The sequence below is a fragment of the Primulina eburnea genome, chromosome 14 (assembly GCF_022965805.1).
Source record: "Primulina eburnea isolate SZY01 chromosome 14, ASM2296580v1, whole genome shotgun sequence".
Classification (NCBI taxonomy): Eukaryota; Viridiplantae; Streptophyta; class Magnoliopsida; order Lamiales; family Gesneriaceae; genus Primulina; species Primulina eburnea.
The window spans coordinates 26,527,615-26,543,464 of NC_133114.1; the positions used below are offsets into that span (position 1 = coordinate 26,527,615).

Consider the following 15,850-nt stretch of genomic DNA (forward strand, 5'->3'; position numbering starts at 1 on the left):
AAGACAACAACTACTCCATTGTGGGTCTGTAGCTTTCGATTAGTTTCCCAAGAATCTGGTTTTCATAATTTTTCTGGGCTGTTAGGTGGTGTTCTTTGATTGTGTCGTATGCTTCTTGGGTGGGTAAAACTTGCTTCAGTTTTTGATAAGCCCGGACTCAAACATTGATCAGGCACAAGTCGCATATTCGCTATCGGTTTGGCTTTGGCTCTCTGTATTTTTTGTTGTGCTCTATACTCCTTTGGTTTTTTGTTGCTCGTTTTGGTCCTTCTCTTTATTTGAGTGCATATAAGGCATTTGTGGGTTTTCCCTAGTAAATTTCAGGGCTTCAAGTGCTAGGATTCAAATATGCAACTGTTGAGAAATGACTCATGGCTCAACTAAGATATTACAAGAGCTTTCACTTGCCGACTTAAGGGGATAATCGGAGTTGGAGAATAACGTTATCCCTCTCTACCCAAGTATAAGCCCTTATCTTAAGAAGCCAGGGCGCACGAGTTGGTTCGAGGATGGAAAACAAAGTCTCAAATATGTTATGGGTTCCCAAAATCTTGAATTCGCGGAAAGATAAGTATTAATTTTACATGATTTGAATATGTTATTTGATAAATATATTGTTCATATAGCTGAATGTGGAGGATTGTGATAGGTAAAATACATCAATCACCTAAGGTGCATGTTTGCTTGTGATATATGTTGGATTTAATAATTCATTCCTCAATGATAAAGTCACGAGCACCACAATGTTTGACACATGGATTATTTTGTTTATATGGAGCTGCACTAACCCATTAGAAATTTGTGCTTCTGGATAGTTCTTGATAATTTAATTACTCAAGATAATTGATCAATCGGGGAATCCATGGAGTGGAGATGGTTTGCATTTAGCAAATTTTATTATCTTACTGGTCCAAGTCACCTTGAATATTGGCATAAATTCTCCACGAATTTAAACATTTCTGACGCATCAATCTTTATGTGCTTGAGGAAGGTTTTGAGGGGATGGAATGGATGAGTGCTAGAAAGAGATATAATCGAAATTCTTATATTACACAAGCTTGATCGTGACATTTGGGTTGCACGGTTTCATATCTCTCGAAACCGGGTCTTGCTAGCTTGCTTGATTCTACAACACAATTTCTTTCATCTTTGCTATCAGGCCTCTACATCTCTGTAAATGGAGCTAAATGAAAGGGGAGTTTTATGGGTAACCTTGACAATCGGCAGGTTGAAGCTTCTCTATTTCTCAACCTTGAGAATTTGTCAAGTTTATCGGGAAAGTCTCATTACTACCTTCATCTATGGATGTCATAACAGGGAAGATTTAAAACTTTGTTCTTTATATATCTTAATATTACACTTGTTTTTCGACTTATATTTAACTTATCAATATGCTCAAGGATGTTCAATGTGTGCAAACTTGATATATTTTTATTGAGTTGTTAACATCGGGCTCGGGATGCATTGCATATCTTCCTACATGCCTTGTCTACGGTTATAACTCATGTCCTTTTATTATTGGGCACTTTAACTCGACAGGGAACTTCGACCTCCAGCTCCGCACATCACCTCAATGCATTTAGCTATGTTCGGTGATTATTCTATGCAATCGACAGTTGCTTACTCTACTGATCATCATTGATTATTGATAATCTATTAGCAACAATTGCTTGGTTTTCTCGAGTTTGAATGCAACGGGCCTCTATCTTCGCTGTTCGTGATGGGGTCTTGTATTTCAACTTACTCATGTAGATTTTAATACCATCAACGGAGGAAATTTCAGCTAGCACTTCTTTGGGATCCATTAATTGCATCAGCAGCCACTCTACATGGCTTCCATAGCTCCACCCATTGAGTTGCGGCACACATAATTGGCATCAGCCGAGAAACATGGTTATATCATCTTTGTTGCTTGGATATCTAAGTATTGGCCCGACATCTGGGTTGGCCCCTCGTTCCCGGTTCGTTACTGCTGAGTTTGGTGCAATTTCACGAAGATAAGTCGCATCACTTTTATCATATTAATAAAATCAAGTGTTAAGCGTATTTATCAATTATGATCAGTCATAATTTTTAACTGAAATTATTTAGGATATATCATAGCGAGCTTTTCTTTATGAGATCGTATGAATTATTGATTGACCAGCTTAATTATGTTGAATTGCTCAAAAACGTGTGTAACGTCGTATCACGACACATTGCATATGCTTGGGATTTTATCGGTATGAGAGCTGGGATGTTTGGTAATGGATTTCTTATATCGGGCCATGTGATTACATTGTTATATTGGATTCTTACTTGGATATTTCTAAAGCTCGAACATACAATCTAGCAGTAAATCCAATTCTTCTTGGCAAATATATAAGTCCAGGAGATATGAGGCCCCGACACTTTCTTATCTTAAAATCCGGGAGGTATGAGGCCCCGGCACATTCTATTAAGTCCAGGGATCCGTACCCTGGCCCGGGGACCCGTACCTCGGCCATCTGTTAAGTCCAGGTATCCGTACCCTGGCTCGGGGCTCCGTACCTCGACCATTCATGAAGGCCAGGGCTCCGCACCCTGGTTATCTATTAAGTCCAGGGATCCGTACCCTGGCTCGGGGCTCCGTACCTCGACCATTCATGAAGGCCAGGGCTCCGCACCCTGGTTATCTATTAAGTCCAGGGATCCGTACCCTGGCTCGGGGCTCCGTACCCCGACCATTGAGGAAGGCCAGGGCTCCGCACCTTTGTTATTTATAAGCTCAGGGTTCTCAAACCTGGCTCTAGACTCCGGCATTTCATCACATTTCTGGGAGACATGAAGCCTCCGATGCTTTTCTACCCGGGCACCTCGATAAACGTACCTGACAGAATCATACTGATGTGACATGTGACATGTCAGAGTATAGGGTGTGCACAGCCATCCTACTATAATTAATAGGTAGCACGGAGAACGAGGTCATCCGATATGTCCCGGGACATTGGTAGGGCCCGGGATCTCCCGGGTCGTGTGGCATGCCCATGAGCGGCGCCCGGGTCAGGGAAGAATATTTTCAAAGTTGAATATGGCAGCAAATACTCATATCCCGGGTTGTGGGTTTAGGGCCTGGCGCCCGAGTTCTGGCACAATTACCCAAGAAGTTTTTCCCCTCTGACATCTCGATGCGAGTGAAGCATTTAATTGCGTTGACATTAGTAGAGTGCACGCGGCCGACATATCCTTCTTTGGCTAACATTAATGGGTGACAAGACAGATGGGACATGACTAGTACGATTTGATATGTCAGAACAATAGAATACAATCAGCCACCCTATTATATTTAATGCTCACACACCCCCAAAATCGAGATCATCATGACTTCCTCCACTATAAATACCAGGTTCTGCATTTATTCATTCATTCAGATATTAATGAACATTTAATACTCTCATTTATTACACACCAATCACCACAACCATCACTTGGTTACATTGGTTTTCTTGCTTGAGTACCTGCTGACTTAAGCATCGGAGTGGTCACGCCGGACACCCCTCCGGCGTCCATTCACGTGGTTGTTTTCCTTGTTCTCAGGTCCTTCGTAGCACTCGAGGAGTCATAACCCAAAGTTCCACGCTCAGACTCATAATTCCTTCAACATTTTTGATAGTCTACCCGGCAGAGTTCCCGACCCGACTCGACCGTTTGACCCGGGTGACATCACGGACAAAAACTGAAACAACATTTTGCTCAAGTTTTTTGAATATGAGCAGCAATCTCTGCTGAGATCTAGCGCAGAATCTTCAAATTTGGAGTTGTATCCTCTAATATATTTACATATTCATACATCATTGGAGATGGAGAAGCGAAGAGGGAGGTTTATTTATTTATTTAGTTTTTTGTCTATTTGTAATTATAATTTTTCCTGTTTAAAAGAAAGAATAATAGACAGTGATTTTAGCTCATTCTTGTGTTTTTAAAATATTAAATTTCGGCTTCACACTCGAAGCTGAAACGATGATAAAGTTTCTTGCTACAAAAAAAATTCTGTTTAGTTCCGTTGCTAACATGAATACATGATTAACGACGGAAATTAACATTTTGAGAAACTAAACCATCGTTAAATTGACGACGTTTACCGTCATTAATTAACGACAATGTACGAATAAAACGTCGCTAATCAACGACTGTTTCGTCAAAATTTTATATGGTTGTTTTCATATTCTGTCGCTAATTATTTCTTTTTTATAAAAAAATATTGTTTTATAATTTCTTAAAATAAAATTATTTATATAAATTTTTAAATAATCTCTTCAACTCACCTAAATTAATGATTTTCAAATTTATAAATAATATATGAAACGATTAAATATTGCAATAATAAGCATCCAACAAAATCACTTAAGAGAGAAAAATATATTACATAATCGCTTAAGAGAGAAAAATATATTACACAGGTGAAAGGGTGTGGAGAAAATGGATCCAGACGCCCAAACTTATAGAAAAAAATGCGACAGTTTTTCTTAAAACGTCGCTAATTAGCGACGATTTTGATTAAATGGTCGCCAACATTTGCGACATTTTAATTTTTATTTGCAACGGTTTTGCCTAAACCATCTCTAACACTTGATATTTTTGTAGCGTCTATACTTGATGTTATGATATTGATACATGTCCACCAAAAAAAGAATTGAAATTGTCACGCCCGAGCCCAGACCGGGACCCGCGTATGCATGACTGCACAATGGATCCCTATAGCAACTACTTTGAATTTGTCATCGCTTTACGAAAATGATTAACCCAAGTTGCTATAGAAGTCTATTGTAATTCCATTATGAACTCATTTTAAATATTTAATTTTTAAGATGTTGACAATGGGTATCACAATTACTCCTCGTTCAGAACGCAACACCCTCGTCGCGGTTTAACCCTTCAATCCACCAGCACCGAGAATCTAGAGGTAGCTCCTACAGGTTCAAGAGGTGGCTCCTGTCATGTAGCAATTTGCCCCTCAGGCTCAAGAGGTAGCTCTCATGCACATAACACTTTGCCTCGTATAGTACTTATTCTCGGTGTTCATTGCCCGTGACCGGCTCTGATATCATTCTGTCACGTCCCCGGCTTGAGCCCGCATCTGCATGACTGTACAATGTGCCCTTATAGCAACTACTTCGTATTCGTACTCGCTTTACGAAAATGATTAATCCAAGTTGCTATAGAAGTCCATTGTAAACTCATTGTAAACTCATTTTAAATCATTATTTTTAAGATGTGGCACAAGTGGTATCAGAGAAATGATTAATAAAATGTCGGAGGAATTCTGTCTTCAAGGTATGCTATTTATGTTCGTCTTCTCTTCTTGAATTTATGGCTCTAGTTGAGAAGTGAGAACCCACGCAAAGGATCGGAAGGAAAAACATAGGAAAGGGCAGCGATCAAACAAGTGTACATTGATAATGTGACTCGTGTTCTTGCTATAAACTAAATTCAAGAGGTTGTTCATATTGTTATCAAACAACGGCTCCATGAAAAGTTGGTCTGAAAGCCTCTTAATTTCACCAATATACCAATATGGCTAATCTTGGGGTTTTGACCTCTTTCCTCCAACTTATGGTATAATGTTAGATATTTCAATTTCTTCACAGTCGACCTTGGTAGAACTCAGAGCCCGTATTTGATCTCGAGCTCGATCAAATAAAGTTTTGGGCTCTACTAATCAAATCAATACATGAACTGGTTTTGAAGTAGGAAATCTTAAATATTATATCGTATCAAAGTTGAATAAACGTGTAGTTGAGAAAATCTGAAGTCTTAGATAACACAACATATAAATATAGAGAGTAAAGCAAAGGGAAATTTTCCGGCGTGTATTTATATTCCAATATCTCCATTTTTCTTTGCACATATGATGCTATCATCCAGAACCACACGCCAATCATACTTGTACTCGAAACCCCTTTTCTCAAGCAGAACAGATCCCCATTTGGTGTCTCTTTTAGGACATTCCAAGTGCCTGAAAACAAATCAAGATCCAAACTTAAAATGTTGTGAAAACAAGAACAAAGACTTTGAAATATCGAAAACTCACTCTTTGTTTATACTAAATTCTGGGTATTTCTTTTGATAGTATCGGGCCATATCTGCAGTTGAAACGTATCCATTTGCACACAAGAATCGACCATTGATAGTTTGTTCTTTCATGCAGAAGACAAGGGCATTTGTTATATCCTCAACGTGGGATAAGGGGACTTTTGCCACCAAATTTTCCAAGAATTTGAGGGCAATGTATCCAAATTCATCGTTTGTGAGAAATCCCAAGATTGTCTTTACGCTTAAGGGTGTGTGAGGCATCAAAGTCTCTCCCCCGACAAGGCCACAAGCTAGTGTCACCACCTCCATTTCTCCATTGCCAAAGCTTAAAAGTTCTCTCTCAGCCAACGTCTTTGCTTGAACATACTCCTACGAAACATTATTTTTCATTGTATAATATCCTTGTCGGATTTCCATAAGATACTCGTGTGTTCCAATTAATTTACGAGTAATAAATAAGTCATTTACCTCGACATAATCACTTGTGTAAGGGATAGAGAAATCAGCAGGGGTCCAACAAGTTTCGTCCATGTACTCCTTATAAGTACTCCTTCCATCTTTCAATGGTGAAGCAGCCATTACAGAGGCTGTGTGAATAAGCCTCCTCACCGTTCCTGATCTAACGCATAAACCCGCAACTATCTTTGCCGAATCGACAGTCGCATCCACCCGGTTCTTGTACTGAGTTAACCTCCAGATCCATCATCAATATATAGCACCGGAAAATTAACCAAAAAAATACCACAATTGGAAAGGATTTTATGATTGGCCTAAAAGATAGAAATATACCTTGTGGCCATCAGAGTGGAGCAAAGGGGTTGCAACATGGAAAACAAACTCACAACCTAGGATTGCTTCCTCAAATTCTTCGGCTCTGTATATGTCAGCTTTAAATAATTTGAGTCCTGTGTCTGCTCCATCGAAACTCTTCAAAACGTCGACCTTCGAATGATCATCTACATATCAATCAATCCAAAAACATAATGTTAGAGGCGTACCTGTGGGCTGTGGCATGACCTTAAGAAAATTGTAGCAGAAAAAGGATAGATTTTCACAAACTGAGTGTCAACTACAAGAGCCCATTATCTTCAATTCTAGTCGTTCAAATTTCCAAACACTTGAGACCCCTTCAACTTTCACTCTAGATCAATGGTAAAGAAGATTCAAGATTCATAATTTTTCTGCTTAACTACTTCAAGTTTTCCACTTTTTTTTTTAATATAAAAAAATGCATGCATACCCAAATCCCTTAGTGTAGCGTGAACAATATAGCCTTCACTCAGAAGTTTCTTTATCAGCGCGGAAGCAATATAGCCTGCTCCTCCCGTCACGCACACCTTACACTTTCCCTGCTCCATCATTCACCTAGCCATAATTTTTTTTCTCGTCTTCCCTTTTTTATATGCGAAAGCCAAACGTCTTTTAATTAAGAGGAACTAGAAATAAATACCTACGCCCTTTTTTCATAGGTCGACGTCCTTATTTGTCGTGAGTCATGTCAGCTTTTAATTTTTTTTGCTTTCCTTTCACCCAATCAAGCAAAATGACCTAAATACGCTAACTTTAATCTCTCGTTTTTTTCTATTTTGACAAAGTCTCCATCTCTGAAAGGTCCCTTTCCAACAAGCAAGCTTGCATCTCCAACCCGATTCTTGTGATTACTGAATTTCAATTTTTTTTTTGGTTTTAATCACTTCAAAATTTTCAATCATTGCTTAAGAATAGGGGTGTTCATCGGTCGGTTCAGTTCGGTTTACATTTTTTTCGGTTTTCGGTTTTACAAATATATAATTCGATATCCGAACAATTTTTCTTCGGTTCGTTCGGTTCGGTTTTCTATCGAAATGATTCGGTTATTTCGGTTTTGATACAATTATTTAAATTAATAAGATAAATTTATGTAAAATATAATATGTTATTTTTTACATGATTTCTTATTAAAACATTTAAATATAAAATCTAAATGAATTACATAAACAACAATCAGCTAAATATTATCCAAAATAATTCATCATTCACTAATATCATCATATAATAAAAATAAAATATTAATTTAACAAAATTTCGGTTTTTTCGGTCGGTTCGATTTTGACATATATAATCTGAAACCGAACCAAATAAATTTCGGTTTTAATATTTATATCCGAATTATAAAATTTGATTTTCGGTTCGATTCAGTGTTTGGTCTTTTTGGTTTGGATTTTCAATTTTTTTTTTATATATTTTATCTGAGGTTTGAATACCCTTACTTTACGATATTTCCTTCAAAAATCATATTTTATTTGATCAAAATCTACCCTAAATCTCAGCGGGAATATAACCATCTTCGATTTCTCATCACCGTAAGAGTGTGTTTCGATTTCTCAACAGGACGATAAATTTGGGAGCTGGAAGCTAAGAGACGTAGACGTGCTAGTAGTATGGATTGAAGTTTGAAACTTTAAATTATAGTGGTTTATGACTTTAATTTTACTTGTATTTTAATGTATTATATTGTGTAGTTGAAGAATTAAACTTCAATTACGAAATTGTTTCCGTTGTTGGGATTTGAACTAGATATTGACGTAACTTGATTTGATATATCTTTGATTTTTATTTTTTTTATTTTTTATTATTTTTATTTATTCTTATAATTTATTTGTATATTCTTGTTTCACACGTCTTTCAATTTACTGATCATAAATTGTAAGTTAAATTTATTTGAAATATGGCATTCAGGAAAGAAGATATTGAATAGGAAGACAACCTAGAATTTTTATAGAGCTCGAGAGGCCTACAATGTCACGCACTGTGACCGGGGTTAGTCGACACCGGCGTTGTTTAACAATCACCAATCGAAACAACAAGCCTTTCGTAGCACAGTATAAACCGAACCAGTTTATATATCATAATTTCAATGAAATAACATTGTCTTTACAAAACCGAAATAATTTAAACGACAGAACTAAATGCGGAAACGTCTTACAATTTATTTAATCATAAATTTTGAAATATAATCTATTATTATCAGACTTGCACATCACCAACCCCAAAAGTGCTCGGACTCTTCTTCTTCAACCTGTTCTTCGTTTTTATCTGGGAAGGGTCGTAAGGGGGTGAGTATTTGGGAATACTCAGCAAGTGGGGGAAATATCGAGCACAATAAATACAACATGCATAAAATTCAAATCATAAATCATGAGTTTCATACGTGCTTCAAAACACATGCATAAACTTTACCAGCCACTGTGATTTATCTAACTTTCTATGGTTTACTGACGTCAGTCCCTAATTTTTACTCCTCTAAGAGGGCGAGGCCGTATAGCGGTTTTATCCCCCACCGCGTAAGGGTACGTCATGATTGGGATTCCTACCCATATACAGTCGACTCCTCACAGTGCTTTAAAACAATATGGCAATTCGACACAAGAAAAAGAGTAGAAAAGAACATGTACTCGACTGTATTTTCAAAAACACACGAAGAATGCATCATCGAAATTAATTCTTTAAAACAGCCCACTTACAATATATAATGATGCTAAAAACGTGGTGCACAACTTCGAGGATTGGGTCTCTTTTCGTTCCTCGTCCGGGCAGCGCTTCGGTTCGAATTCTAAGCTAACTTCGGGACGATTTTCGGGCAAAGTTTTGGCTAGGGAGTTGCTGAAAATTTCGAGATTTCAGCAAGGGGGATTTCGAAATCGTGGGGTGATGGGGCATTTATAGGTGAGGGTGGTGGATCTAAACATGGTACTCAAATCATACCAAAATTTGCTCCAAATCTCTCAATATTGACTCCAATATTCCCATACCAAGTATCTAACCATTATACTAATCATGCATTAAATCTAGGGGAATTTCGAAATTTCTAGCAATTATCATGCATCAATCCTTTTAATTTGTATGATACTCCAATCATGCAAATATTCTTTCTAATACTCAAAAATTAGCATACCTTAGTGTAGGTATTATTGACTTGGTAAAAAGATTTCCAACAATTATTTCTCATAAGCATATCTCCTTTAATAAATATTAAAAATCTTATACTAAAATTTTCTTACAACTTATTAATTACATTTCAAAAATTACTATTCTCACATACAATTTCCTTTGAGTTTCTTGGAAGATAACCATAGAACTTTTAAATTATTTTGGTGTTTAGTTTCTGATAGGGATATCGATATTGACATTAGAATAATAAATTTTACTTGCACTCGGGAGAGACAACGAATAACAAATAATGGTTCTTTGCTTGTGCATTGGAATAGGTGATACGATCAACTAATATGATTTATACGAATGAAAATTGAGTGAAATATTGTATCTAGAACCCGTCTCAATTCGTGTATCAACAGTCGTCCTTGAAATTTCTCATGATTGAATTTATTTTAGTTTATTGAAATTTTAAGTCTTGATTCTCTAAATAAAATTGAGATTGTTCTAATTACAATACCTAGTGTGAATATGAATATTCAATCTTCTTGGGAACGATACTTCACTCATCATATATTAAAATTTTACACCATGTGTTTGCAAGCGAAAATATTCAAATCGTCTATTCAACATGAGGGAGTATTTATATCTTGTTTATTTTCTTCATTTTGTACCATTGAGGACAACGTTAATTTTAGTTTGAGGGGTATAAAAATTTAATTGATGGATAAGTTGTGTTAAGGAATTAATGAAAACTTTAAGCACCTGCGTTTAATTGAAAATGAGTTATTTAGATTGATTTTCATTTGTCAATGATGATATTTAATTTCATCTCTCAATATTGACACCAAAGCCTAACATTACAAGCTTTAAAAGTCCTGTTGATCTATATTTGTAAAGGTACGTGATAGTGAATTAGGGTATGAATGTGATACACTTGTCCCACATCGAAAAAATCAAAGATTTAAAATGAATTTATAATGGCATACAATGGACTTTTATAGCAACTTGGGTTAATCATTTTCGTAAAGCGATGACGAATACGAAGTAGTTGCTATTGGGGCACATTGTGCAGTCACGCAGGTGCGAGCCCGGGCTCGGGGCATGACAGAATGATATCAGAACCGGTCACCGGCATGGAACACCGGAAAATAAGCCCTATATATGCAGGGCAAAGTGCTACGTGCATGAGAGCCACCTCTTGAACCTGCGGGGCAAAGTGCTACATGACGGGAGCCACCTCTTGAACCTGTAGGAGACACCTCTAGATTCTCAGGTGCTGGTGGATCGAGGGGTCAGGCCGCGACGAGGACATCGTGTTCTGAAGGAGGAGTGATACCCTTGTCCCTACATCGAAAAATCAAAGATTTAAAATGAATTTATAATGGCTTACAATGGACTTCTATAGCAACTTGGGTTAATCATTTTCGTAAAGTGAGGACGAAAAGATATGTATGATACTTGTCAGTGATATATCACATACGCATGTTCGTGATTTATGACTGAAGTGATAACTTAGATGAATTACAAAGTCATATACTAGTATCTTGATGCATTTCTTGATCATGAATGAATTCGATTGTTGAGACAAAAAGATTAAATTTATGAAAAATATAATATGGCCAAATTAGGAACTCATTTTTTTCTTTCCATTTAAATCGCATTTTTGCTCGAGGGCAAGCAAGTTTGGGTGTTTATATGAGTCCATAACCCGTCATGTTTATATGTCCGTAATTTGACATTTTCCATTGATTTTGATCTTAAACACGAGCTAATATTCAATTATGTTCATATTGTAGGATAAAATGACTCAAAAGAGCATATAAAAATGAAAAACGCAAAATTAGAAATAGCGAACAGAATTGGCAGCACACCCTCCCTTAAAAAACGCACGGATGCTTCCAGATTGTTGCCCAAATGTTTTAAAATAGATCTAGAGGCGCGGGGGCACCGATTTTTATGTAGAGTTCGAGAGGTCTACAATTTCTTTTGAGGTAGTTGAAAGAGAACCATAGAAATTGATTAAATTATTTTGATGTTTAATTTATGATAGTAATATCGATATTGATATTTGAAAAATAAAATTTACTCGATACTAGGGACAATAATAACAATTAAATGAGTCTTGACTTATAAGTTGGAATAGGTGATATCATCAATTACTATAATTTACATGAATAAAAATCGGGTGAAATTTTATGTCTAGAACCCGTCTCAGATCATGTACCCGAAGTCGTCCTTGAAATTCCTTGTAATTAATTTATTTTAGATTATTGAAATTTTACATCTTGATTTTTTTAAATATAATTGAGATTATTTTATTTTCTAGTACTCGACATGAATATAAATTCCAATCATGGTTTTGCTTTTGAGCGAAAATCACACAACAATTGATAACAACACTAGGGGTAAGGATAAAATTGATCTTGAGGGACTGAGACAATACCAGTAGTGAGGAACGGCCCCAAAGCCCCTCTCGAATTCAAGGGCCTAACAGCCCAACACATTGACACATTCATCGGTGCAGCCTCTCATGTCTACGTCTCGCTTAGTATGAGGCTCTGTGCTGTCGCAGATATAAGGAAATAAATTTATGACTTGGATAACATTTATAAATTTTGATGTAGTGATAAGCATTTGTTCCTAAAAACTGATATATGAGCTAGGTAATAAGTTAAAATATCCCAAAAAGCATATTTATATATTTTTTGGGGAATTTTTGGTTAAGTGTGCAAGAGTGAGAGGAATATTAGGATATGTGACCTCCTGTAAAATACTATCGTGTGTAAAATACGATGTGAGACCGTCTCACAAGTTTTTGTCATTCAACAATCTCAAGATATACACAACAAAATATTTCTTTCAATTTTTTCCTTGTCTTCAAAATTTCAAATCAATATTTTAATTTTTCTTTTTATCAAAATAATCTCAATAATTAATCAACCAAAATAACATTTTACGAATGGAAGCTTCTGCCCTCATCTTGCCGAGTTCATTGCGGTTAAGGAGAGGCATCAATTCGGGGTGGTCCAATTGGATTTTTCAGGCGATCCAAGTCATAAAGCAACGTACTGCTTTCTCCATGGACGCTCAACTCCGGTGCACATCCGCAGCCTTTGCTCCGGGGAACATGCAATTACAATACAACATTTCCCACGGATCACAAACCAAGTAGCCCATGAAAAATGGCTCGTCTAAGCTTGCTGACTCGAAAGTTTGGTTCTTTTGCATGTGACCCAAGGTATACAAGACTTGCGAGGTCTGAAGAACTTAAAAAGCTCCATTAACTCCTGAAGGGACGTCGTAAATCCAGGATGTCAACCTGCTGGAGTCGCCGAGATGATTCATAATTTTCCATGATTAAATAAACATTTTTACAAGTTACAATCTTGGACTCTCGTAAATGTTTGCAATCTCTATAAAAAAATGATGAAATATTTTCATTCACGATTATTTGTAACCTTGAAGAAAAGTGACTAATTGGATATCAAGCAACAAGGCAACACCAACATAACATAATACATATTTGAATTCGTGATTCCACCAACATAACTCCGTTATACAAACATGCACATTATTAAATCATTAGCAATCTCCCCGAACATCATTCTTCCATTTTTCACCTAACATACCCAATATTTGGAGGCAAGAACCATTCTCACCAAGCACCTTTGCTGCACTATCCTTAAGCTCCCCCATTCGACTACGAATGCTTTTCGCTTCTTCCCCTTCCATCAAACCCTTGACGACACTACAAATTTCATCCCTCCCCACCAATCCGTTTCCCCCCATCTTCGGCCTCAGCGCCACTTTTAAACTCTTGTCCAGAAAGAAGGCGTTCATCTTCTGCTCTGCATAAAGCGGCCAAGCGATCAACGGTACCCCATTAACTACACTTTCAAGAACCGAGTTCCATCCACAGTGCGTCAGAAAACCTGAAACCGAATCGTGGGCCAAGATTTGTGCCTGTGGTGCCCACATAGGGACTAGCAGCCCACGGTTTTTGGTCCTCTCGATAAATTTTTCGGGCAAGTACGCTAATGGGTCATCGGAATTGTGACTATCGAAGTATGCAGCATTGGAAACCCTGTCATTTGGGCATCTGATAACCCATAAAAATCTCTGCTCGCTCTTCTCTAAACCTAACGCAATTTCGGATATCTGAGCCTGAGATAAAGTGCCACCGCTTCCAAAAGAAACGTACAAAACCGAACCCGTTGGTTGGTCGTCTAGCCACTTTAAGCACGGATCATCAGATTTAGAACCAGTAAGAATCAGGGGTCCAATCGGGTAAACAGGGGGCTTCCCACTTTCTTGTTGCTGTAAAGCTTCAATGGCACCAGGCTCCAATTCCTTGAAACTGTTAACTAACAAGCCATCAGCCATTCTATACCTTTTCATATGGTGAAGCATCCATCCGTACGCTTCATCCTTCCTGTCCTCCATAGAATCAGAAAGATCTCTCCTTTCAATGGGTATACACCCGGGAATCTGAATCTTGTCCGCTGCGTCCCTGAATTCGGACGAGACCGTTTTTTCGAGATCTGGCAGGTACAAAGCAAGAGACAAACTACTAGCAGAAGGGGGGAAGAAAAGATATACTGGAATTTTAAGTTGTATACCAAGGTCGAATACATCAGTGGCAAACAGATCAGCAACGAACGCAGCAAGCTTCTGGGTACCATTTAAGGACTCAACGACGTGGCGAATCGAGGGCAGAGAACGTGCGACGGTGTGGGATATACGGGTTTCGATCTTGGTTCCGGAAGGCAAATCGTCCAAGTTTACAGGCGGGAGGGATATATAGCTTATTCCAGGAGGGATAGCTAGAAGGAACGTTTTCTGGGCTGTGGTGAGAGGTTGGCCTTCGTTCGGGATAAGGAATGTTGCGGAGATATCGTGGAGATGGAGGAGTTTCTTGGCGAATTCGAGTAAAGGAATGAGGTGCCCGATGCCTGGAGTTGGAATAATGGCGATGTGAGGATTACTGGTTATCTCCATTGAAGGAAATTATTATTGGTAGGAGACGGCAGAAGCAGAAAAACGATATCCGAAACAATATCCGTTGTTGGTTGTTTCGATGTTACTGTTTACGTTTACGTATAATTTGAATGGACAAGATTCACACAAATATATAATTTAAAAAAAATTAGTGAACGTATAGAGTAAATATTTGTATTTGGCGTCGTGTCTTCCATAATAATATTATTATTACTATTACGTCTTTCTTTTTTATTGCAATATATCTATCTATACTACTTATGTATAAAGTTTGAGTCACGACTCAATTTTGTGATATGATTTCTTGATTGATTCACCTTTCGGAGAAAACCTGAAACAAAGATGGAGATCTTCGATTTTATCAGGTTTTGGTTCGTGGATTTTTCTCGAATTTTAAAAAATCCCCAAATAGTTCGAGACGGATATAGAATTAATATTTTCATCCCTGAACTAGACTTGAAAATAATATTAATAATAAAATAAAAATATTGTCATATTAAATAAGTTTGGTTCACATATCTCCTTCGTCTAGTTACACTAATATTTTTGAAACAAGAATGAGAGCGAGAAAAAACGAAGATCGAGACAAATATAAGAATGGAGATAGAAATCATGGACGAGATGAAGATAAATTTGTTCTCGTCTCGCCCCATTATCATCCTTTGTCACGAGTATGGTGTGTGATATATACTCTAAAATTTAATAGCTATTCGTGCAATGTATATTTAAGTAATTATCTCGGCACCCTCGCAGTCAATATTTAACAATAGCAGTCATGATTTCATGGTGATGATTATGTTATATATGTATTGTAACCTGATTCCTAAGACAAAAATTTGTGTAAGACGGTCTCACGGGTCGTATTTGTGAGACAGATCTATTATTT

General features: G+C 37.3%; 2 protein-coding genes across 2 annotated transcripts; both read right to left on the reverse strand.

Moving 5' to 3' along the window:
* Window positions 1-5,677: 5,677 nt before the first annotated feature.
* LOC140812137 (NADPH HC-toxin reductase 1-like) lies at window positions 5,678-7,533 on the reverse strand. Its single transcript, XM_073170348.1, has 5 exons — window positions 7,292-7,533; window positions 6,841-7,007; window positions 6,520-6,732; window positions 6,050-6,420; window positions 5,678-5,974 (listed from the first exon to the last, which is right to left on the reverse strand). Exons 1-5 carry the CDS (start codon window positions 7,410-7,412, stop codon window positions 5,833-5,835), a joined length of 1,014 nt encoding a protein of 337 aa, XP_073026449.1. The 5' UTR covers window positions 7,413-7,533; the 3' UTR covers window positions 5,678-5,832.
* Window positions 7,534-13,383: 5,850 nt separating this feature from the next.
* LOC140812711 (hydroquinone glucosyltransferase-like) lies at window positions 13,384-15,049 on the reverse strand. Its single transcript, XM_073171057.1, has one exon. The coding sequence runs from the start codon at window positions 14,962-14,964 to the stop codon at window positions 13,549-13,551; it is 1,416 nt and encodes a 471-aa protein (XP_073027158.1). The 5' UTR covers window positions 14,965-15,049; the 3' UTR covers window positions 13,384-13,548.
* Window positions 15,050-15,850: the final 801 nt, after the last annotated feature.

Excerpts from the sequence above, each read along its gene's own strand:
- LOC140812137 (XM_073170348.1), bottom strand. The coding sequence starts at position 7,412 with ATGATGGAGCAGGGAAAGTGTAAGGTGTGCGTGACGGGAGGAGCAGGC. Across the intron at positions 7,008-7,291 it reads CGCTACACTAAGGGATTTGG|ATGATCATTCGAAGGTCGAC; the intron begins GTATGCATGCAT and ends ATTGATATGTAG. Across the intron at positions 5,975-6,049 it reads GAATTTAGTATAAACAAAGA|GCACTTGGAATGTCCTAAAA; the intron begins GTGAGTTTTCGA and ends ATTTGTTTTCAG.
- LOC140812711 (XM_073171057.1), bottom strand. The coding sequence starts at position 14,964 with ATGGAGATAACCAGTAATCCTCACATCGCCATTATTCCAACTCCAGGC.